Source organism: Pavona decussata, unplaced genomic scaffold (assembly GCF_977016875.1).
Source record: "Pavona decussata unplaced genomic scaffold, jaPavDecu1.1 SCAFFOLD_71, whole genome shotgun sequence".
In the NCBI taxonomy this organism is placed as follows: Eukaryota; Metazoa; Cnidaria; class Anthozoa; order Scleractinia; family Agariciidae; genus Pavona; species Pavona decussata.
Window position 1 is genome coordinate 1,975,801 of NW_028145490.1, and position 24,937 is coordinate 2,000,737.

The following is a 24,937-nucleotide window of genomic DNA, read 5'->3' on the forward strand; positions in this document are numbered from 1 at the left end:
CCCTCACTCCCAAAACCGACATTTTCAAATTCCAATTCAATTTGGACAATATCCCATACTGTAAAGCACATTGATCTTCTTGCCATGGAATTATGCGTTTATTAAAATTAGCCTGTTGCAGTCGATCAGAATGAGAGGAGAGAAAACCAAAAAAAACAAAAACCAAAAAAAACAAAACAAGAAACAAAAAGAAAAAGAGAGAGACAGAGAGAAACGAATGTCATTGGAGTAAATGAGAAAAGGGAACTTTCACTTCTCCTCTGGGACTCCTCCGTTCTTTTGAGCCTAGGAATAGTTTTTCCTCGCGTGCAATCTTTACCGTGCTTCCAAAATCTGACAGCTTTTGTAACAGGCGCCTAATTCAGGGCATGAAGAGGGCATTCGAGTGAAGACGAAGCGTGAGACACGAGCACTCGAGTATCCTTTGTCTCCTCCACTTTAATTCGGCACCCGCTGCTACGCAGCTGGCGGACAATATGAATGGCGAAGAAAAAAACAAACAAACAAACAAAAAAAAACTTGAAGGCAGCCTTCGATTAGAAAGGGTATTCCGTTGTAGAACGCAATCAAGCCATATTTTGGGGGTTTAAGTTTCTAAAGAAACTGTGGTGTTGTGTCGGTGGGGAAGTGGATTTTCCATTGGAAAAAGCAACCAGAGCTTATGATACATACGGTAGTCTGTATCTAGTCTGTATTACATGCAATAACATGTCACATGTGAAAATTTGATGAAGTTTAAGTGATTTTTTCAACAGATTTTATGCATTTAGATATGTGATAAAAATGTTCAAATTAGCCTCCAGTGCCACCTTAAACCGTGTTAATGAAAAAGTGTTTTGTTGTGCATGATAGGGGTAGACTTCTTGTTTTGTTGTTGTTCAGTCCCTTTGCGCAGTAAGCTATTCAGTGATATGTCTCTAATATGTAATTAGAGTGAACTGTGACTCAACATACTTTTACTTTCACTTAAATGTTCTGCTCCTTTAACAGAGCATCGCCAAAATGAGTTCCTAGCCGAAATTTCAGTCATCTCGAACCGCAAAACTTTGTTCCCGCAAACCACAACAAATTGCCAATCCGCGAAATAAAACTCCCGCAAAATTTTCGTCCTACACAGTCATAATTTATTAACCTAATGTCGCAAATAACCCAAATGTACATATCTAGATTGCTTCAAAAATCCTTATTTAACGTGGCAAACTGCTAACTGCAGTAAATTTAAACGATCATAGGAAATTTGACAAAGATATCTTGTAAAATCAGTTATTCCTCTACTAAAGGAGACTATAGCGGAATTTCAATGAGCCTACAATTAAAATGTTTCACTGTGAATTAAAAATGGTTATCCTTACTAGAGAAATGCATGCAAATACAAATTTTACTCCCTAAAACCAAAGGTAGTTTAGAATAGAGTAGTTCTTCAATAACGTAAATTACGACAATACAATATAATTTTACAAAATAGCTACGAAATTATGCAAATCTAACCAGGTACTAATGCTGGTTTCGAATAACTGTATTCTTCCACCATCATCAAATTAAAGATTAATTCTTTAACCTAGTGTTAAGCTAGGCGTAGAATAAATTTCTAAAATACAGACTCAAAAGAAATTTTACTTAGTACTGATACGGACTTAGTGCTTCGCATAAATTTTCTTCTCAAATGAAATGTTATAAAAATGAACGTTTCTAGAAAATACGGAATAAGATAATATTTTTGAAATATAACAAGTATAGTTTCCAAAAGCTTGCTGCTAAAACTGATTCAGTTTTTTGACTTTGTAAAGCCGCATTCAATTTGCCCGTACTGCAGGCTCACACGGGTTGGGTAATATTATCACGAGAAGATGACGTCATCACTTGGTATTATTTAGTCACCGCTACACAAGAACACACCTGATGTGAAAACAACAAAAAAAGAAGGCAATCAGAAAGAAACAATTAACACATCACCAAGCTCTGTTGTACGATCATCATGCGAGTGCGAATTGCCTTGAAAATGACTCTTGTTGATGATCAATATAGAGTCCTTTGGCCAGCGGTTGGTCTCCAGGAGAGACTCTCAAAACTGAAAAAAATTAAACTTTTTCATTGGCTGCCCCGTAACGACTGGCATTGCTTTACTGCAGAAATCCTGCCGTAAAAAGAATTGCATTACCCAAGAGTCTCTCCTTGCGACTAACCGCTGGCCAAAGAGCCTGGATCCTAGCAGTGTACAGAAGGCGTATCACCCAGTAAATGGCAAACCTAGTCACCAGTCTCCCAGTCACTCCGTAGTTAGAGCATCAGACCTGTGTAGGGAAGGTCCTGGGTTCGACACCTGCTGGCGACTCAGATTATTTTCTTTTTCCTGGGTAACTGAAGATCTACATTCCATGCACAAAAAATTAGACTGATTAGAGCAAGTAAGAAATAATTTGCCTAAAAGTAACTAACCATTTGTTCATTTGTTGCTTCTGTTTGCTGTTTTCTTCGAACGCCTCCATTCTGCCAGTGCTGCAAAAAGTAAAAAATATAAATAAACAACAATGAAACAAACAAATAACCAACCGACTGACCAAAGAGCCTGGATCCTAACAGTGTGCAGGAGACCTATCACCCAGTAAATGGCAAACCTAGTCACCAGTCTCCCAGTCACTCCGTAGTTAGAGCATCAGACCTGTGTAAGGAAGGTCCTGGGTTCGACACCCGCTGGCGACTCAGATTATTTTCTTTTTCTGGGTAACTGACGATCTACATTCCTTGCACAAAACATTAGACTGATTAGAGCAAGTAAGAGATAATTTGCTTAAAAGTAACTAACCATTTGTTTATTTGTTGCTCCTGTTGGCTGTTTTCTTCGACCGCCTTCAATCTGCCAGTGATGCAAAAAGTAAAAATACAAATAAACAACAATAAAACAATTAAATAACGAGAGAAAGAAGTCAAAAAAGGGTCGGGTCCTAACTGGTAGATTGTCTGTTACACAGTTCTTATAATTTACCCAGTTGACATTGTTGTGTGTTAAACGATGTTAAGTAATTTGAATGATATTTTTATAGCATCTTGTGGGCACCCCAAAGCAATAGCGGGTGATCATAGCCCCAAACATAAAATGAGCATGGTACTGAGATGGGGAGGGGTGTGGGGGAGTCCCCTACATAAGCTATATACGTAGGTTCCTTCCACAAGGATTAAGTTTTGAGCTGTTTAGGTCGGCAACTGGATCACAAATTTTGACCTGCTCGTGCACCAATCTTCAAAGGGGTAAGTAAGGTCTGGAATTGCACAGCGAAAAAAGTACAGTTTGCACTAAAAACGCGTAAGGGTAAAAGACAAGGGCGCCACATCCCCGTTTCCCGCCCCCCTCCTGCGGTAGTGTCACTGGCTATGAAGTTCAAAAGTTAAATGTATCCAGAGGATGGCGGAAAATGGACCAATAAGCTAAGGTTGTTGTGATGACTGCTAGTTAACAAATGCACCTTTAATCTTTTGTAAAATTCCTTGTATCCAGCAATATTTAAGTGAGTTTACTTCAGCGGTCATGAGGCAATAATTAGGTTTGTAGAATTTCATTGGCCAGGCCGGCTCAAAAGACTGGTTATGCAAACTTTTAAAGATACCAGCCTAATATTTAATTTTATTAAATTCTCAGCCTTGGATATTGCATTTCTAGCGTTCTGATTGGTTCACTAAATCCCGGTTATCAGCCCATATACCGTAGTTTGACCTTATATGGAAAACGATTGCCCCAGGTGTCGCTAAGCTAAATTTTTTTTTCGGCGGGAAGCGAAAGTTTCTTCGGGAAAATGTAGAAAAGGAAAAAAAAAAAAAGAAAGAAAAGGAAGAAATACCAAACAATGCCATCTCAATATAACAACAATAAAAGCCACAAAGTTCGGTATGACACTATTTAATGGCACGTATCTCTGAAGTTTTCTTTACAATCAGAAAAATTGCACGATTTTACGATTTAGATCACATAAACTTAACAACAATAACAACCGGTTACCTTCAAAAATTTCAGGATGGCTTGCAAATCCTGGCGGTAAGAGGTTAAAACCGATCGAAGAAATTTCTCAAGAAGAACTTAATGCCTGCCTTTCTGTGTCTACGCATTTACAAGGACTCCAGTTACAAAGTTCATCTATGAAATCCGTACGAGCGGCGGCCATAATGTTCGTTTCCGTCGCTCGGCACCGCTCAGTAAACATTTGCACAAACGTGCACAGCTCTTACGCTTCTCGATAAGCTTGCAGTTTAAAAACTTGCACTGAATGCTTGTCTCAGTGAGGTTGTCCCCAGTACACTTGGACTTGCCTTAAGTGTTTTAAAACGTCTGCGAGGAATTCAGTTCAGCGTAAAAAAAGCCGTCCTTGATCCCTTCCTTCGCTCGGCACCACACAGCAAAATATTTGCTCAAATTTGCACAACTATTACGCTTCTCGATGAGCTGGAACTTCGAAAGCACTTGAATGCTTGTCTCAGAAAGGTGGTAACTCGTACATTTAAACGTTTCTTGAATTTGAGATGTCCGACTGTGTCCGATCTTCTTCGCTTTCAATTTTTCATTCAACTCCGTTTGCAAAGAGCTGCGCGTGTCATGTGATCATTAAGGTTTGCGCGCTTTGTTTGGTCGGAAGTTGCCTCAACATCCGGTCGTTTTAATTTGAAAGAAATTTTTACTTAAAATAAAATTCAGTAAACTTCAACAGCAATACCCAAACGTGGAGAATTTAATAAAACAATTATTCCACTCGCGCTTGTTGGATGTGAGATTAGTTATAGCCAACTCGGCGCTTCGCGCCTCGTTGGCTATTTACCATCTCATATCCAACGCGCGCTCATGGAATAATTGTTAACTATTCTTCTGGCAAATGATTGATTTCATCTCGGATTAACTTAACGTGTACAAACATGCAGCATTTCAAAAGGCGCAGTGCATGGGGAAATTCTGAGAGCAAAAACAACATATCAAAAAAATTTGAACCTGTCCTGGGATCTGCGTTAAGTTTTCTGTTATGTCCCAGGAAATGGCCTTTGCATAAGGACGTAATTTATGACGTAGGAAAAAAATCACCTGTAATCGCTCACAAAGCTCTCTGCACCTGGAAGATGTTGTCGCTCATACACAACGCAACTTGAATAACTATATTTAAAAAAAAAGATGTTAAGTTGTACTTCAAAGATAATTTAAATTTAAACTGCTCTCTTATGCTAATACCATGAAATAAAAAAGGAAAATAATTAAACAATTAACTATAACAATATTAATACACGCTAAAGGAAAATCCTTTGCCTGTTGATAGAATGTACTGTAACACATCCACAAGCGATAGACGTCAAATGTTCCAATATACACTTACATACTGATCACTAACAGCTCACCTTTCGCTCTTCCTGCCGTCTTTATCCCCCGGCAACCACACCCGGATAACTTTGAAATTGGGTGAGGAGTTCAAGAGGCCAAAGGCGACAAGACACTGACTTGGACAGGCTGCTAAACAGGTCACATGATCGTCCACATTGATTACAATCAGCTCGTCACCAGACATGGGGTTACACAACACAACTCGGTGGTTTAAGTCATAGACAACACATTCGTCATCGCTAAGAAACTTAAACACGAATAAGGAAAACATGACGTTAAGTATGTTTCCTGAGGCCGCATCTAGGATCCGCACATTTCCGAAAGATAAAAAATCATGTTCCCAAAAAATAAGAAATTGTTCGCCGGGAGAAAACATCACACTGAACCTCTTGAGATCACCATGTGGCAGCCACTTTTTCCAAAGTACAGCTGCGCCTTCGGATAACTGAAGTACCCCTTCATCAATGGATATGATCTGCAATTTACTGTTACATGTAACAACCTGTCTATGTAAAGTTGAGATTGTTGACAGGATTTCTCCGCTGCTTGTATCCAGGATGATTACTTCACCTCCTTTTGTTACACATGCCACTCGTTCGTCTGATATAGGGATCACCTTAGTAATTCCAGTCAGGTTGATCCACTGTTGGATGCACTCTGACAGGTCAAACCTCCAAAGCTCGAGGGTGCCGGTACGTGAACTTAACAAAACACCTCTTCTGACGGGACAGGGGCGAATTGTTCTCTCACAGGGTTTTTCTCCTCTGAGTTTCCTACTTGACACATCCCAAGCCATAAGAGTACAAAACAGAAATATTGGTGGGACTGCGTCACTTACGATATACACAGTCTGGCCATCCAAGGAAAGTGCAATTTCTTGAGCTTCTGTAGCTACACTTTGCCTGCCGTTTGTCACGTCATTAGTGTTTATCATTTCTATGTCACGCGAGCTCATGTATGAAATTCTCAATAGAACATGTTTATTGATCACAAAAGTGAACATTTTAAACTCAGTGGGAAAAAGATCTCCCAATAGAAATCCACAGTCAGAGAAAGATTCAAACTTGCTAGAGTCGTTCCTCTCAGTACGAGAAGAAACTTGCAATGAAACACTGCGGTTTTTTCCCTCAACAACACTGCACTGCAACATGTCATCAAAATGTTCACTATAAGAAAGGAAAAGGACATGAGAGTCAGGTGTGAATTTTAACAGTTTACACACTGGCGAGGTAGTTGTTTCTGCTACAGTTGTAAATTCACGCATCACATCAACCAAAGAAATTAATCCTGTAGAGTGAGAAATTGCTAACAACCTTCCATCTCGAGACCATGCAAAAGATAAAACATCTTCATCTCTGGTGATGCGAGCAATCTCTGAGCCATTGTCCAGACTCCACATCACAAGGCATTTAGCATTCTCAGAGCAATTAGTTAATAACTTGGTTTTGTCTGCCGATATTGAACAAACTGAGAATCTGCAATCACTTTGGAGAAAAAGTAGTTTCAAGTCTCCGTTTAAAGTATAGGCATGACTAAGGACTCCCGGCAGGACAAGATCTTCAGTGGGATGGAAAACAACTGACCGGTAAAATGACCTAACGCGACAGAGTGATATTCTGAATAGTCCCGACTGGTAACTCTTTGGTACTTGGACTGGACGTTCCCACAGGCGCCTGCCAGTTTGGAGTGACCACAGCTGAAGCATTCCGTCATAACATTCACACACCATGTAATCAAGTGACGGTGAAACGTCAAAACAGACTACATCCGAAAAACACTCAAAACAGGCTACAACACCACCTTGCTGCGTCTCCTTGTGCACGTATTCCATATATGGTATTTCAGGATACTTGTTCTGCAAAAGGTTTGATGCCTGAGAAGACAGCACCGTTCCACCTTCATTCAACACTGTTTGTAAAAACAGGTGAGGATGACTTGTCAACCTGTTATAGTGCTTTCTCAACAGGAACAACAAAGTATCCAAGTTACTTTGAATATCTTCAGATAGGATCGTAGAAATTCCGTGCTTTTGAAGCCATACGACGTCTTCAGCTGCTGAAAAGCTGTTTAGACGGAGCTTAGCAAACACAAGTTCTAAATCCACAACATAGGCCTTTGTCAGTTCCTCCATTCTATGTGGTCCATCATTCTCGTGTGATTGAAGTAAGTGGCGAGCACCATGACAGAGCGCATACTTCTCAGTGGCGCTGAATTCTACGTTGTGTACGCCTCTCCGCTTAAGATCATCAAGCTCTCCGGTACAAAGGTTTGCTAGTATACGGTTTCCTTCTTTCTCGTCCATAAAGAAGTCATGCTTTCCGTAACATGCGCTGTCTGTCATCCAATCTATAACAGACTTGTGAATAACGTGAAGACAGCCATCACGAATGGGCAGAAGTGAGGACACACTACTAATAGCCGTTAGCGGTGAATTCCTCGTAGGCACTAATAGTATAGAAACAAAATCAAGTGGCAAAGGTCCTCTTGAAGCGGTAACGGCACAAAGTAAATTAAGGAAGTCTTCTTCCTTTACTCCAAGTTCTTTCTTAAGTTCGAGTTCAAGACGTTTGAAATAGGAAGAGTATACTGCGTAGATTCCTAATGGTAAGCTCCTATCAAGATCGGCTTTGTTTAGAACTGATGGATTCTCTTCAATGTACAACATGAGAAAATGGGCATACAACATGAGTCCTTCGGACTTCAACACTAGCCACTCCACAACAGCTTTGACGGTTTGTTGTTTGACGACAAGCTTTTCCACAACAGCATCTACATTTGGTGATTTGATGACGCGTTGGAGCCTCTTCTGTAGAACAACTCTAATATCTTCTACATTCTTTTCATCGTCTTGTGCTAGCTGAAATGGTTTCAGATGTTTCAGCTTCTCCATGATGTTTGTTACTGGACGAGTTGTAACAAGAAGACGAACCCAAGACGGAAGCTTGCAAAACTGGTTTGCAAACACATCAAGCAGTTCATTTCGTCCTTCGCATTCACTTTTATCCAGCCCCTCTATCACCATCAGCATGTTTCTTCCAGGATAACCTACAGTGTTTAGAACCTCTTTGAAAAGCACAGAAAACAGCTCCTCTACACTCATGCTATTGAGGTCAAGGCCCAGATTCCTTGACAGCTGTTTGACGAGTTCTTGCTTGTATTCTGGCAGAGTACGGGAAAAGTGAGAGGCCAAGGACTGAAGCATCAACTGTGGCTTTTGATAGCGTGAATTATCATGCTGAAAAAAGTGGTTTCCTGACAGTCTGCTAGCCTCTTGCATTCTTTGGCAAATTACAGCAGCGATTACTGATTTTCCCATCCCTGCATTTCCACTGATCACCATCACACGGTTTTGAGTGTTTCTGTCATCCATCCAGTTTTGAACTCTGTTAAATACCCACTCACGGGTGTCTGTTTGAAATCGTTCAAGGTAATACTTTATGTCTCCCTTAAATTCTGACTTGGCAAGATTACGAAGGACTTCATCTGTACTGTCTTTTCCTTCTTTAAAGCTGTCGACTGCTTCCTTTACTTGACGAAGACCTGCTTGCAAGGCTTCGTAATGTTCTTCAACAGTCTGTTGCGTTTTGGTCTGAATTTGAGAGAACTCTTCGATAGCCTGTTTAGCTTTGGTCTGGGTCTCATCTGTACTGTCTTTTCCTTCTTTAGAGCTGTCGACTGCTTCCTTTAGTTGTCGAAGACCTGCTTGCAAGGCATCGTAATGTTCTTTAACAATCTGTTGGGTTTTGGTCTGGATTTGAAAGACCTCTTCGATAGCCTGTTTAGCTTTGGTCTGGGTCTCAAGGAAGTCTTCAATAGTCTGTTGGGTTTGGCTCTGAGTGTGGTGTATGTTTTTCAGTTGTGACTTGATATCTTCTTCACTGTCAGCCCACTCAAGTAATGCGTCAAGATAATCTTCCTCGCCACCACGCTCTGCCTTCAGTCTGTCCATTTCATCTTGATTCAAACCAAGAGCAACAAGAGAAGCACTAATTTCCTGCCACAGAGCATTGAAAGTGGGCGTATCAACACCAGTGGTTGACACGTGACCATACAAGACATTTCGAAAATATTTAACACGAGCTAAGTTCGCCTCACGAGAAGTGTCACTTGGGGGTGGTTTCTTGTGCCACCCTGAGGGGGGAGGGGATAAACCACAAATGGTGGTCAGTAAGAGGAACAGAAGGGTGATGTCAAAAGTGCTGGAGTCTGGGGCGGCTCCACCAGGTGGGAACAGTTGGTCCCACTGATGGCGATTCAGAATTTTTCGGCGCAAGAGATTATTAAGAGTGGAATAACAGGCATTGAGATCAGCGGCCAAGGTTGCAGGAGGATGAAAACCATCAAACACCTTCCTTAGAACTGTTGTTCCACCATCGATGAGAAGCCTGCTGAGCTTGGCTCCATTTGTCTTCTCTACTGAGCTGGCCAGAGGTGATGGGGCTGCAGTAGCCATTTTAGTCTCAACTCTACCAGGGAAAAAGGGAAAACCAATATTACTGACTGCAGCATTTTTGGTCTGGTGTATACAATAGTCATTGATAAATAATACTAACAGTCCTTATTCTCTTCTCCTCGAGAAGGGCTTTTCAGGGATCATGCCAAAAAAAAAAAAAATCAACCAGACAGACACAATGATATCAAACAGATTACGTCACACGGCTAAGAATCCCTGCTGGCAGGAGAGGGACCAGCTGCCTAATTACAAATGTAGCTTGGGAATTGAAGTCGGAGCTAGGGAGAAACAGCTCTAACTAGCAGTCAGAGTGGGACGTGAACCCGGGTTGATGTCCAGTTAACTATTTGACTGTGCTGCCTTCTTCGATCATTCCTAAAAATGAGCAGAGCCACCCCGTTCTATTGTGTCAGTATTCTGTATAAGGACTGGAAGTTTAAAGCTTTAAGTCTTTGGAAAAACATTTTTATGTCATCATTCAAATAAAAGCAGATACTCTTGAGAGCGATTTTTCCAGGTCCAATTCAAGAAGTCAAGACAGTGATGGGAATGTTTTTCTGTACAACATACTCCAACATTTCCCATCCAGTGTACCTCAATGGGCCATACGTTTTATATACTAATCAAAACGCAGTTGTCCGATCTGTTCACTTACCTTGGATCCTCCTTCACAAACCCAACATCTCAGTTCTTCCCTCTCTGGATATGCCTAGATTCAAATAATAATAATAATAATAATAATAATAATAATAATAATAATAATAATAATAATAATAATAATAATAATAATAATAATAATAATAATAATAATAATAATAATAACTGGTTGCAAGACCAACAATCAGAGACTTAATCAGGGCAGAGCGTTTGGTTGTAACCATGATAGTTAAGAGACAAGTAAACTCAAAAAAACGTTTCAACCTCAGGTCACATAATTTTATATGAATGTGTCTATAAGTATATAAAAAGTGTCTTCAAGTTTGCATAGAAAGTCTTGGAAATTTTACCTGAAGTCAAAAGTTCATCAAGCTCTGCATAGACGCACTGAAGGACTTCTTGTTACGGACATCAGAATCTGATGACAATGGAATGTAAAAGGTCAATGTTATCATTTACCATAAATCCTGTATTAAGAGGAAGAAACAGAGTAGAGGTACGCTTCCCTACTTCCTGTTTTGGATCAGGGCAATGACTGTCTAATATGGAAATTTGAGTGATATTATACTTGTTGTACAAGTAATGACAACATTTTTATTCACTTGTGGGAACCTTGACAGTTATGAAGTACAAAAATGTAAATAATTTGCTAGGGAAGAATAAAGGGGGAGGGAAGGGGGGCTTAATCACTTTCTTCCTTTGAAAAGAGGGGCTTACCAGAGAGAGAGAGAGAGAGCGGGGGGAGGGGGGCTTATTTGAGAGAGGGCTTAAAAGAGGACTTATGGTACTCAATTCCTATTGAACGTTCATTACCAAACTCATACAGAAGTTTTAAGATTTCACTTATGTGTCATGCTTGATCATTAAGATAGAAACAATATAATAAATTGTAACTTTCCTTTAAATACGGGACTTTTTTATTATCTTTGCTACAAAATATAAAAGGAGATAATTTTTATTTTATTTAGTTTTTTGCAGTTTTGTTTTATAATGCTGAGAAGGTAGTGATATCATTTGAGATTGTTAAAGTGCTACTATGACGAAATTCGCATCTTTCTAATCTGAGCCTGTTTAAAACAGTAAACAAGTAGTTTGTACGTGAAGAAGAATGTTTGTCCCATTTGGCAGGATGTTTGTCCCATGAACCTAGTTTAATGGCCTTAGCTCCCACGAGTCTCCTGTAGCTCAGTGGTAGAGCATCCGAACTAGTAATCGGAAGGTCTTAGCTTCGACTCCTGATAGGAGCACTCGGATTTCTTTTTTCCGAGTATGCCTGCGTCACTTTCTAGAATAATCATCATTCTCATTCATTTACCAGGCTGGAAATATACCATCACATTTCTTTCAAGAAGAATGTTGTTTACTATTTTCTTTTTTATCTCTTTTTGTTCCAGAGTTATTCAAGTTTTTAAAATAAATTATGCAAATTAGTCAAGTGACAAATATTATGAAAAAAGATATCTCAGCCAATTTGTATCAGAAATGCTCGATTCTTTGCAGTGACATTGTTCTAGGTGCGTTCCATAATATGAGCTTATTAGTTTTGTTACCATGGCAACATACTGGGTTCCAGTCCTCTCTGATACTTATTTATTTATTTAGCTTCGCCTAACTAAAATAAGAACAGAATGGAAACAAACAATAGAAACAAAGAAAAAAAATACCAAAGATATAATAATTAGGCAGGGAGACCACTACAGCGTAGCCAATTACAGTGGATCCCTCGCTTAATAACTAAAACTACTACTATGTAAGCATAAAACTAGAGGAGACAAGGCGGGAGACCAAATTGCTAGAAGCAGCACGTTGGCGGGCATAGGAGAGACCTCGCTGTGTTACACCTAGGACAGATTGTTCTTCAAGTTTTAATGTCGTCAGCGTCGTACAAGTTCAAAGCCTTTTTATAATATTGAAGTAATAAAGTTTTGAACAAAGCTAAAGAGATGTGACTTGTGCGTAGCTCAGTGGGAAGAACATTCCATGTGCAGCAGGCGCGTATGAAAAATGAACGTTGATAAGTAAGAGTTCTGCTTTGGTTAGGAATATAAGTAATAGCACTACTTCTCGATGTCCTAGTAGATCTCGTAAATTGTCTAGTTACAGGTAGAGCTTCACTGTCTATGAAAACTAAGTTATTAACAGCTTTGTAGAAAAAAACCATGTCCAAATATTCATGCCAGTATGAAATGGGTAACTAATTTGTTAATTGAAGGCGGGTCTTATAGGTTACGTCGCATCGGAAGGGGAGCTTCAAAATTAGTTTTGTAGCATGGCGCAGCACGTTTTCGACTCGTTTAAGTAGGCCAATAGACTGTGGAGACCATACTTAAGGCTTTGCTGGCCACCTTTGGCGTTCTATTTTGATATTTGCCAATGGTGCCTCATCTGCATGATCCACCAAGCGTATAAATATGTTAGATTGAGTTCGTGGCCTTGTTAAATGTTTTTCAAGCTGAAAATCACTAAAATATTGAAATCAGGTTTGAGGGGACTGGAAAAGAGTGAGTTGCAATGGGAACCGAATTTTTTATAGCCCTAGGTGTATTGCCTATAGAACTATTAGCCTGCCAGGTTTCAATGGTCTCTGCTGTAAATTGACTGAGATAGCTCTATTTATATACTTGATGTTATATTGAGTTGAGAATATGACGTCATCAGTCCTCTCATTTACATATTTTACACATTTTTCAAACATGAATATCTCCGGAACCAATACAGATATTTAGAAATGGTAAACGGCGTTTTTAACCTTTCCTAGAATTCTATGTGATAAACCTTAAAATTCAAGAGGTAAAAATTTGATCATAGTAGCACTTTAATGGAAACCTAAACTGTGGCATTCAAATGAAAGATACTCACAGAGCATTACTTTGCTGTGGTGCTGTTTATCGTGGTGGGGTGGTTCTACCTTCTGAGTCTGTGGATGAAATCATAAAGTGTGACCAATCAAGTGAAGCTATTGGGCAGTACTTTCTTGCGGTGCTGTTTATTATGCTGTACAACTGAGATGGTCCTAACATGTGATCAGTCTGTGGATGCAGGCCTAAACTGACTGACATTCCAGTGAGTCATACAGCTGTAAGCAGTACTTTTCAACAGTGCTTCATAATCCTGGCCTGGTTTAACATGAATTTTGATTTAAGTCTAATTATTACTAATCAACAAAGATTCTTCAGAAAGTTTTTTGTCCCTTAGTTTTTATTCAGATCTTTCAGTTTTAGTTTTAGTTTATTAGTTTGCCTCACACATAAACAAACACACAAATGTGATTCATAAAATTATTTACAAACCATTAACAAGGCAAGGTAGCCCGAGAAAGCCAATATCTTATGTTATGGACTTCCTTTGATATTCTAATGTTAACAATAACTTGGTAAGTCTGTCATCGGCAGGACTATCCATCTTAATATATAAATATTTCTAATATAGGAAAATAATCATTAGATTAGCCCGGATTAAAAAAGTGAAAAGGAAAAAAAAAAAAAAAAGAAGAAGAAAAGCACACTCAAGTACAGGAGTCATTATATATATTAAAACTTATTAATATTAATAAGAGAGAAAACCTAAGTTTAGAAGTAAATACAGCAAAACTAGATAGCATACTGAAGTAAAGGGTTAAGAGAACTTTTTTTATCATTAGCTTAAAATTTAAGCTTTTAAAATCACTTTTAAAAAGTGAAAATTAATGATAACCTTGGTTAATTTTTAATCAGGGATTAAGCGTCAATCAGCTTTTGAACAACCAGGCCCTGGTGTTTAAGCAGCATTTTCCTGTGGCGCTGTTTAATTATGGTGTAAAAGGTTAAGTTGGAATCAGTCAGCTTATCAGAATGTGGATTGTGAACTACAGACCAGGTATAAAGCAAGGATTAAGAAATGATATAAATTGGGCTACGGGCTGGATACCACAGGTGGACAAACTTAATAGGTATTGTGGAATGGAGAGAATATCAGGAAAAGGTAAAATTTATGTTCACTATAAGGGCACAGTTAAGGAATTAAGCATCAAGGAAGCCAACCTATTTGTTAACTGAGGTTGTCAACTGATTTAAACTATATATATACAGTATAACCCAAGGTTGATAGAATTTTTGCCTTGGTTAATTAAATGCAAATCCCCAATTCAACCTACGGTGTACAGTGTAGGTTGATAACAGGTTTGACTTAGGACCAGATAACTGGTATTTCACCTGCAATATTTACACCCACAGCATATTTTCCATTATTTTGTATATTTGACCACCATCTCCAAACTCCCATAAACATTATGATGGTTTCATGAGTGAACAGCCATCAGGCTATTTTTTGTTGATCCAGTCTGTAGTCCACATTTCATACCTATAGTCTACATTTTAAATTCAGTTCATACTCCACAGTCCAATTACTGACTGCTTGTTAATAACCATCGAGGGGATGGAGAAAAACCTAGCACAGCCATTCAAATGAAAGCTTTTAAGTAGTAATTCAGTAATGGGTTATTCCAGAAAAAATCCACACCTCCCCGACGGATGGGATTCTGGAAATTCTCACCGGAGGGGGGGTCAAAGACTCTGGAAATCCAGGCGGGAGGGGGGGTTGAACTTAAGAAAGTCTTCTGCAGGAGTCATTTCGACCGATAATTCACGCGATTCGAACGTTTAGTTCGGTGACACTTCAGCGCTCTCAGACCCTGAAAATAATAGAAATATTTTGTTCACATATTTCTCACCTAAAAGAAATGATAATCTAAGTTCCTTCGCAGGTCCTTTTATAGCAGAAAACGCGAACAACAAGATAGTAAAGAACGATCCATTGCAACATTGTTGCAACAAAGAGTTTGAAACGCCTGACACATTTCTACTCGTACCAGACCCAGCGCGCCACTGTTGTGTCAATCCGTTCCCACTGCGTCAGGCGGAAGAATTTTTTACTTGTGCAAGCAAGGATGCAGAGCTATTAGCTGAAGAAGATAATTCCAAAGAATTTTGGTCCAAACTTCCCTCTTCGTCGAAAATACTCGAGAGGAACTTGTAGCCATCTGTACCTCGAAAAAACTTTTGGAAACGTAAGTTATTGCGAAAGCAACAGAAGGAGAAAGCTCTTGGACGGGTTCCTGCAACATAGTGATAACCTCTCTGAAGTCCCATCGTCCGTAGCACAGTTGAACAAGCAGCCAGTGCGTTTTCTGCGTGCCGTTTTAAGATTCCATGGGTGTTGTCCATTGGGCACAAAGGATGAACTCGTTCGCTTCTTCGCATGTTGCTCCTTTCTTTTTTTAGTTCCACACGATAGAGTTTTTAATATTAGCCGAAGCTTTAGAAATTAAAAAAGAACATCTTCTAGACGTGATTGTGCGTATTTTATATTAAAAATAAATCGAATTTAAGCCTAATATTTTTTCCCGGAAATCCAGGCGGGAGGGGGGTCTTTTGTTTTGGAAATCCAGACAGGAGGGGGGATCTTGTGCTTCAGGAAATCCAGGTGAGAGGGGGGGTTAAAAAACGACCCCATCCGTCGGGGGGGGGGGGGGGGTGTGGATTTTTTCTGGAATAACCCAATTCTGATCATGCAAACCAGGGTCTTGACAATCTGTGAGCCAGCGAGCCAGCGAGCCATGCGAGGCAGACGTGCGAGGCACTCAGGTTAGCCTAAAAAACACCCCGGTTAGCCTAAAAAGTACTCAGCTAGGTTAGCCTAAATAGCACTCCCCGGTTAGCTTAACGGTTAGCATTAATATGTTGGGGGTTGTTCATGCCTCGCACGTTTGGCTCGCATGGCTCGCATGTTTGGCTCGCTGGCTCGCACATCCATGGCCACACTCTGCAAACCCCGGGGATATTTGGGAGGGTAGTAATGGAGGTTGGAGTTCCACTCTTGGGCGAAGTTTCTATATATATATATAGGGATGAAGAAATCTGGGATTAAATTTTCTTTTTTGTGCCAACCTATGCCACCCTTCCTTTTTGTAGGCCCAAACTGACTCTCATGTACACTCTTAAGATGCCACAAAAGAGATTCATAATACCTACTGCTTGTATGTTAAATATCATTATATGTTGCAGGATGGTTTAAGGGTGGCAAAATAAATATTTTAACCAGAAAAAAAGAAATAAAAAGATGTTGATTGGTTGGTACAGAAAGATTTGAAATTCTTTTTATGCACTGACCTGTTGACGGAATATTAGTATTGACTGTCTCAGTTCCTGAGTATACCAACAGTAGTTTGATGCATGCAGTGGCGTGTTTCACTGTCTTGTGTATAATCAGTCTATTACTGCTGTTCAAATCACATTTCATTTTGCTACAATATGTTTGGGATGAACTTTGATGTAAATTAGATGCTTTAGCTGTAGTGGGCTTGGTGTAACATTTGAAATTCAAAAATGAGTTAATTATGATGTTCAGTCAATCATATTATAATAAAGAGATGTGATTCTATGTTTTCACCCCGGTAAATAAATGGGTCCTGTGGCTCAGTGGTAGCTAAGCATTCAAACTATGAATCAAAAGGTCATACATTTCAAATGCCTGTCACAAAAAACTCATGCAGATAATTTTTATTTTTCTGAGTAGGCCAGTGTAAATATATAAACTGACTGAAACAAAACATCATTCTATTGTTTATTCACCAGCTAGCTCATCCTCGGAGACCCAAGGGCAGATAGTTAGGTCAAAAGGTCAAGGAAGTTGAAGCGGCTAAGTTTACAAGAACGAAATTAAGAGCGAGTGGGCCTTGCTCTTTCATTCTTGTAAACTTAGCCGCTTCAACTTCCTTTTGACCCAACTATCTGCCCCTGGGACCCGTCAGACTGCAGATTGCAGACTGCGCGCAGACTGGGTATAAAATGCAGACTAGGTATAAAATGCAGACTGGCAGACTACAGACTGGGTATAAAATGCAGACTGAGACCAAAACCGCCTCTTCCTCAAATAGTACAGCCGATACATTTTCAATTTTTCAACTTACCCCAGTGTCACGCAATCACATTTCGGAGATCATCTCCCACGAAATTGACCTTATATTTGACCATATTTCTCAACAGTTTGTTTTCTTTATCTTGATTTGGTAGCTTTCATTTCCTGAGGCCCTTTCCGCACAAAGAAGACTCGAGCTTAATCGCATTGCATTAATTTGTAAACAATTACTCCCATGACGGTTTTCATAATAAACAGACTTGATTTCCGAGGGGGCAAGCAATTTGACATCGACAGATTTTTACTAGTTTCTTTAAATATTATTGTCAAAGACAAATTGTATATCTTCAGTATTCTAGCAATACATGAACACATATTTTATTCAAAAAACATTATTTTACTAGTGCCACCCTGACTGCCACTTTAATACCGATGTCGCTGATGTCATGTTGACGCAAAGCGGCGAAAAGGTCAACCACGTGCGAAGTAAAGGTCATGTGTCTGCGTTATTGTTTACGTCATGGTCGTTTATTTCAAGGTTGATGCTTTTCGAAAAGAATATAATAAAATGTCAATTTCATGGGAATGATCTCGAAAGACGATTGTATGACACTATATCCTGTCTTTGACGAAGAGGTGGTTTTGGTCTCAGTCTGCATTTTATACATGTACCTTAAGTCTGCATTTTATACCCAGTCTGCAGTCTGCAATCTGCAGTCTGCAATCTGTATTTTATACTGACCGCCCTGGGACTCTCTGAGGATGCAGCTAGCTAAAAACAAAACATCACATTTCTTTCACATAATTATTCCACTCGTGACATGACTAATGTTAGCAGGGTGCAGAATGTCTTGTCACATGAACCTAGTGTCATGGTCTAGCTCTCATCCGAACTAATAATTGGAAAGTCATAAAGGTTTGACTTCTGTTGGGAGAACTGAGAAATTTTCTTTCTCCACGTATGCCTGTGTCATATTGACTGAAAAAATACATCTATCAATAATTTAATTACCTGTTATTTTTAAATATTTATAATTATAATATTTTGATCTGTAAAATATCATGAACTCCAGGAAATTCCCCAATAATTAGATAGGATATTACAATTATAATTATTATACCTTTAACTGATGGGTACCTGTACATAATAATTTTTCTCATTTTCATTTTGGTATTTGATTTACGTACTGATGAGCTATATTGCTTCTTTCATTTTCATGATTTGAGAGTGCAGTAAGTTGCAATTTTGAAGAACCAAGAATGGACTGATAGGAATGCAGGTTCTACCTTTTAAGATTTAAAAGATTTCAGGTCTTTATAAAGCGATCCCAGTTCAAGATTTTGGTACAATTTGGGTATAAGGTTAACAAAATAATTATATATAATGATTTCATTTGATTTTTAACTTAAACTACACTCACAAATATTGCTGGTACTTCTCAGAATTTGTCAGCGAGTCCCCTCCTCCCTCTCACAGGGAAATTAGTATTAACCAAAAAAAACAATATTATTAGTTTTAATATAACATGCATATGGCTTTCCTTCAAGATTATTTTGAAGATTATAATTTTAATTCTATTCATTTATTTTTTAATTTTAGACAGTTTCCGTTTATTTTCAAGTAAGATTATTTTGAAAAAGTCAGAACTCAGATCTTGTAGAGCAACTTTTGAAATATTAGAGACTTTAATTTGATAACTTAAAGCAATAATTATGAGAAATAGCAGGATTTATGAAAAGACTGCTTTCTTTGGCTTCCCTAGCTAAAATATTAACTGTCATGCATTTGCAGCCTCTGATTCAGGGTTAATATGGATGGAAGTTAAGGCTTGATGTACTTACTTAGATCAGACCTCACTGTGTCCTCAGCTAATCTTGAACAGAATTTGTACCATATGGGAATCAAACTGAAAATAATGTCACAACAATCACGTAAGCAAACTGAGAGAAGTAAGAAACTAAGGGTGCATTTCTTTGGGAAAATCAGAATCCAGATTTCGATGCAAGGTCACAATTCGAAACATATTTTATATCTAATTTATATGTATTTTTTAAGCTATTTTTTTTCCTATTTTTTGTATTTTTTCTCTATTTTCAAGACTATTTTAAAGTTATTTTTTACCTATTTTAAACCTATTATTTTGAAACAAAAAATAGTAAAAAAATAGACCAACCAGCAAGTCATACATGTAACTACCTAAAAGATAGCTTTAAAATAGCTTTAAAATAGCTATAAAATAGAGAAAAATGTGTATGCAATTTGAAATTTTGATTATAAAATAGGCTTAAAATAGACATAAAACAGGGATAAAATAGGAAAAAAACTTGGAAAATAGGATTTAAATATGTTTAAAATAGACATAAAACAGGGATAAAATAGGAAAAAAATTTGGAAAATAGGATATAAATAGGTTTAAAATAGACATAAAACAGGGATAAAATACCAAAAAAATAGGGCATAAATATCTTTAAATAGGTTTAAAATAGGGCAATAAAATAGCTGTAAAATAGGGTGAAAGTAGGTGACAGTTCAAACTGTATCTAAATCCTCAGCCTAGATTTTCCAAAGGAGGTGTGCTTAAGTTGTAGTATCTGTCAATATTACATATCATAAATTTAATGATCGATAAATTATAGTCCTCATCTACCTACATATGTATATCTGGATGGTTAATAACATGCATTGCACACTATGTGAATTTATCATTCAAACCGTATACCACAGCCAGCTTGAGCTACAAATGTTATGTAACAGCAGGACAATTTCACAATGAACTTCTCTGGAAAGAAACATTCAGAACATGATCTGTTCATGTTGTCCTTCAGCAGCATGGTTAAAAATATATAAAAACTGTTCAATTGAGGCCTAACACTGCTGTTTCAAAACTAAAAACTAAAAACTGAAATCCAAGCTTTCGCCGATCAACGGCATCATCAGGGTGCCGTTGATCGGCGAAAGCTTGGATTTCAGTTTTTAGTTTTTAGTTTTGAAACAGCAGTGTTAGGCCTCAATTGAACAGTTTTTATATATTCAGAACATGGCTTTGTCTAGAATTGTGTTAAGGTTTAAGGGGAAGTACTAATAAGAAAGATGATTGGATTGATAAAAAAGATTGCATCTTTGCCATTTTCAACTGTGATATCAAGCAATGACCAATACTGCATTAGGCAAGTTAAAAATATTTTATTTGGTAATTGTTCCATGTACAGTAGCAGCATAACTCACGATTCATCACAAAATCGAATCAGTAATAATCATAGCTTGGTAACATGCATTTGATCTCCAGTGAAAATATATTTTTTATTGTACTGATTGTCCAGAAAATTGACCCGCGGGACTATTCTTAGACAGCGGGATTCAAAGCTCTTGCATGAAATCAAGGCAATTGGTCAGCTGGTCCAAGATGGCAACTAAACCCAAATCACACAGCGTTTACATGTAGAAAGATTTAAAAGTGACATGAAAAGTATGCATTCTCCTAACGTCAAATGCAATAACAGATAAGAGTCTGGCAGTCATAAATGACTTAGCTTATCAGGATTTGGTGACTTGACTCTGGAGCTGCAGTCTCGAGTATTGGCCTTCACAATTTGTAGTAAAACAGAAAATGGTGTACTTTATAAGTCAGCGTGTCTTATTGATCAAGGCTGTTAGTATGATTTTTGACACATATTGCAGTGAGCTTTTCCCCCGTAACAATGATGAGTAAAATAAAAATATGAGGGTATACAGAATTTAACTCATGGTGCTAAAAACGTATAGTGTATTATTGAGCATGTAAAAAATAATACTTATACATGTACTCCATGAAGTTAATCATGCAACTTACAGTGTAAATCAAAATCAAGATTAGACGAACAAGTCTTCAGCTTATACCAATACATGATAATTATTAATCTGGCTACAAAGTACTCCTTAAAAACGTTTGTGAAGGCTATAAATATTATGAAAAATCCAGTTCAGATTTGGCTTTGCAGTGCACGGAATGTCAGAATCTAAAGCATGTGGCATGATCAGAGGTTGGAGGAATGTATAGTTTGTCATTGTAATGCGAATCTCAACTGTTATTGAAGCCAGTTATGGTTTATTCTTTTCAGTGGACCAGTATATTAAAAAATTAATAAGGAATGTCTACCTCAACAATCTAGAATTTGGATCGAGCCATAAAATTTCAAGAAGCACATCTACTCATTCCAAGCAGACTATATTTAAAATCACACATTTTCATGCAGTTTCTCATCAAAATTATTAACTAAATCAAAGCATGTACCTCTTTCTTAAAGTAGTCATCCACATTATGCTGCTTGAAGCCATCATTTTTAGCTTAACAGAAGTAAAAAACCAGAGGAAAGATGCCTGTAAACTTGAATCCTGCTTAAAATCTAAAATGAAATGGTTTTTCTGCGAGCCTGCAGTGGCATGGCTGCTGACCAAAATAGCTTTGTTCATGCCCAGTCTTCCCAGTCTGACTGAAATCCAAGATGGCTGCCATTGTTGCTGTGCAGTAACTCCACCGTTTTTTTGCCCGTTGTAAAAAGCTAGCTAGCATTGTACTTGAATGATTTACAATTCAAAACATTGCTGATCTTTTTAGCATGAAATGACCTCGAGATTAATTGAAGGTAATAGTATTTTCACAAATGCATTTCAGTGTCTTAATTTGCTCATTTATGTACGCATATTGGTTCAGAAAACTTACAAGAAAGAAGCTGTGAATTACTGCTTTGTGGGAGTACAAAACAGCTGCCTCAAAATTACATTTTTACATACATTGTAAGCCAAGTTTGAATTGCTGAATAAAATAGGATTAAAATATGATAGGTTAACCATGCATAGGAAAAAACAGAATTAAAATAGACTATTTTATACATATTTTGCAATGGAATAGAATCTACCTCCAAAAATAGGAATAAAATAGTATTTTAAATCTATTTTGCCATTTGTTCAAGGTTGTCACGGATAAAATAGGATTATGATAGCCTATTTTTTTCATATTTTCCAAAGGAACTGGTCATAGTCAATCCTATGTGCAGAAAAATAGAAATAAAACAGTCTAATTTACTACTATTTTACTGAGCAACAGTGATGTTTCAAATTAAAATAGGATTAAAATAGCCTGTTGAACAAGCTATTTTTCAGCTTGTTATGAAAAAATAGAAATAAAATACACCACCTGGTTCAATCTTGCTTTAAAATAGGTTTAAAATAGAAGTAAAACTCAAATGAAATAGATGCTCTATTTTCCTTATCAGGTAAAATAGAAATAAAATATAATTACGTGTGAATAAAATAGTATAAAAATAGGTGTGATAGGATTAAAATAGCCATAAAATAGAAATAAAATAGGTCTGTTTTTGCAACAAATCCACTCAAGGATTCGTCGGTTCCTTTGATGCACCATCAGATCCGAGTGAACTTGGATCAAAAATCTGGATTCGGATTTTCCCAAAGAAATGCACCCTAAAAGAAGACCTTCATAGGGAGGGAATCTGCATCTTTGAAGAACAAAATCTTATTACTAGCTAAAATGCTTGAGTTAAAACCCAAAAATCACAACACCACATCACTGACAATTAAATCAACAGGGCATATTGATTTTTAATTTTTTAATGATTCTCATGATCTCCTAAAAAAAAACTTAGTTAAGTTAATTTTTTCTTTTATATCAGTTAATATAAAACTATGCTCCAACTAAAAAGTTTCAATTGCAAATGACAGTAATTATTTTGTATAGTACAATAAAAACATTCACACAGAATTGATGGACAGGCATACGTTTAGGATTGGGTAGAAACACTACAATTTTCAGCAACTTTTTGTAAATCCCTCATTTGGTATACAATTAGCCTATTTCCTTACCCTGAGAAGCTGGCTTTATTGCTTGAAAGTTGCAAAGTGGGGGCTCATCATCATGTAAAGGCTAACTGTTAGCAATCTTTGCTATTAAAGGCCACCGAGCTTGATTCTTTAATTAATGACATCAAAATAGATTTTGAAACCATATATATAATTACCATGAATAATAATAATAACAACAATATTTAATGAGGGGGCCCAACTCGCCAAGGCAGTTTTCAGCAGCATGATTTCTATTAAAATTAAAGTCAAAATCAGTCGATCCAATTAGGCATTTGTGGCTTGAAGTACAAGGGTGGAAAAAACATCTCGAAGAAACACAATAAGAGGAAAAAACTTGCATGTTTGCAATTTGGCCATTAAAATGCATGGAAAACATACAGACTACAGATGCAGCAAGCTAAGGATTGTTCTATTATAATTAAAAGTTAATTGTGTGTGCATGTGTGTGTTCAAAGGAGCCGAGGTAAATTGGACAAAGAGGGCATACATGATCAGAGATGAGAGAGGAAGTGTGGGAAATAGGAAAGGTATGCAAAACACTCCCTTTTTCCATTTCTTAACAAATTTATCCTCTACTGAGTACTATCTAAAATAAAAACCCCAACAGCATTAATCAGTTGACTTACATTTAGAGCATTCTGATAAGGAAATGAAAATTTGTGCTGAAGGGAGGGGGGAGGGGGGGATTAGTCCTTGGAGTGTTTGGTGGGGATGTGCATCTCAGTTCCCCAAACCTTTACCCTATGACACACCATGTCATTTTCTGTTACCCTTTTTCAGACCTGGCCTGAGTTGTTTAAAGAGCAGATAACTCTATCCAGTGGATAAATGTATTGGTTGAAGTACATTTTATCCAATGAATGGAGTTCGCTGCTCCTTGATCACCGGGGCCTGCTGGCCTCTAAAATTCATACCCCTTCTCTAATTTTTTGATTTCGTTTCAGTTGTTCCGGTCATTTCGTTTAGTTTTGTTTTGTTTCAGTTGTTTCGGTCATTTTGTTTAGTTTCGTTTGGTTTCAGTTGTTTCGGTCATTCCGTTTAGTTTTGTTTTGTTTCAGTTGTTTCGGTCATTTCGTTTAGTTTTCGCTTCGCCGTTTCGGGTTTTAGTACATGGCTAAAGCGGAAGTATAAATTAAGTCTGGTAAGACATTCTTGTGTATGCTGCAGTTTAGCAGGCAAACTAACGATCAAACAGCGATGAAATGTATCGCTACTCATAGTCAGTATTTGGTAACCTACCTTGTGGCTAAAATTTCTCCGATCAGGAAAAAAGATTACGCAGCAGAAACAAACAAACAACGCCTTAACTGCACTATTTGGAATGCAATGCAAGCAGAACGAAAGTAATCGCAAGAAAGCTGGGACTGACCCAGTATCCTCTGCGCGGAAAATCAGGAATACGAGACAACCAAGCTGCAGTTTTTGAATGTGGAAAAATTTTACCTTGAAGGAAAAAAAAATCTCCTAGCAAGGTAGTTAGCTGTTACAGTGCAACGAACTCAACCGGGGCCACCCAACATTGATCAGCCAACCACAGGTCACGTTTATAACAAAGGAGTCTGGCTTTGGTAGTTTGTAAACCCATTAAAAACGAGAACATTTCAAAGTGTCGGTTTTTTCAGTGGCCCCGGTTGAGTTCGTTGCACTGTAAGTATCCTTTCATTATGTGAGAAACACAAGAATTTCATAAAGGGAAACTTTACGAATGAAGAAAGATCTTGTT

The 24,937-nt window shown here is 37.8% G+C and overlaps 2 protein-coding genes across 8 annotated transcripts in view; one reads left to right on the forward strand and one right to left on the reverse strand.

Moving 5' to 3' along the window:
- LOC146477274 (uncharacterized) overlaps positions 1-21,131 on the forward strand; it is a 63,537-nt gene extending 42,406 nt beyond the window's left edge. Inside the window, exon 6 of the transcript XR_014865421.1 lies at positions 21,118-21,131. The gene's annotated coding sequence lies outside the window, so the exon portion shown is untranslated. The remainder of the gene's footprint in view (positions 1-21,117) is intronic.
- LOC146477276 (uncharacterized) lies at positions 1,760-24,554 on the reverse strand. 7 transcript variants are annotated; one of them, XM_085113724.1, is made up of 10 exons: positions 24,454-24,554; positions 19,197-19,261; positions 10,811-10,878; positions 10,459-10,512; positions 9,114-9,816; positions 5,368-8,954; positions 5,060-5,128; positions 2,804-2,854; positions 2,437-2,496; positions 1,760-1,896 (listed from the first exon to the last, which is right to left on the reverse strand). In XM_085113724.1, exons 5-10 carry the CDS (start codon positions 9,801-9,803, stop codon positions 1,881-1,883), a joined length of 4,473 nt encoding a protein of 1,490 aa, XP_084969850.1. In that variant the 5' UTR covers positions 9,804-9,816; positions 10,459-10,512; positions 10,811-10,878; positions 19,197-19,261; positions 24,454-24,554; the 3' UTR covers positions 1,760-1,880. The 7 variants fall into 7 exon arrangements, with proteins under 7 accessions (XP_084969850.1, XP_084969843.1, XP_084969845.1 ...); XM_085113717.1 differs by having other exon boundaries at positions 5,368-9,816; XM_085113719.1 differs by lacking the exon at positions 10,459-10,512 and having other exon boundaries at positions 5,368-9,816.
- Between the last annotated feature and the right edge of the window lie 383 nt (positions 24,555-24,937).

Bases quoted from the DNA above. Each gene is read 5' to 3' on its own strand.
- LOC146477276 (XM_085113719.1), bottom strand. From the start codon at position 9,803: ATGGCTACTGCAGCCCCATCACCTCTGGCCAGCTCAGTAGAGAAGACA. The intron at 5,129-5,367 runs GTGAGCTGTTAG...TTTTAAATATAG, and splicing joins GACGGCAGGAAGAGCGAAAG to TTATTCAAGTTGCGTTGTGT. The intron at 2,855-5,059 runs GTGATTTTTTTC...CATCACTGGCAG, and splicing joins AGCTTTGTGAGCGATTACAG to ATTGAAGGCGGTCGAAGAAA.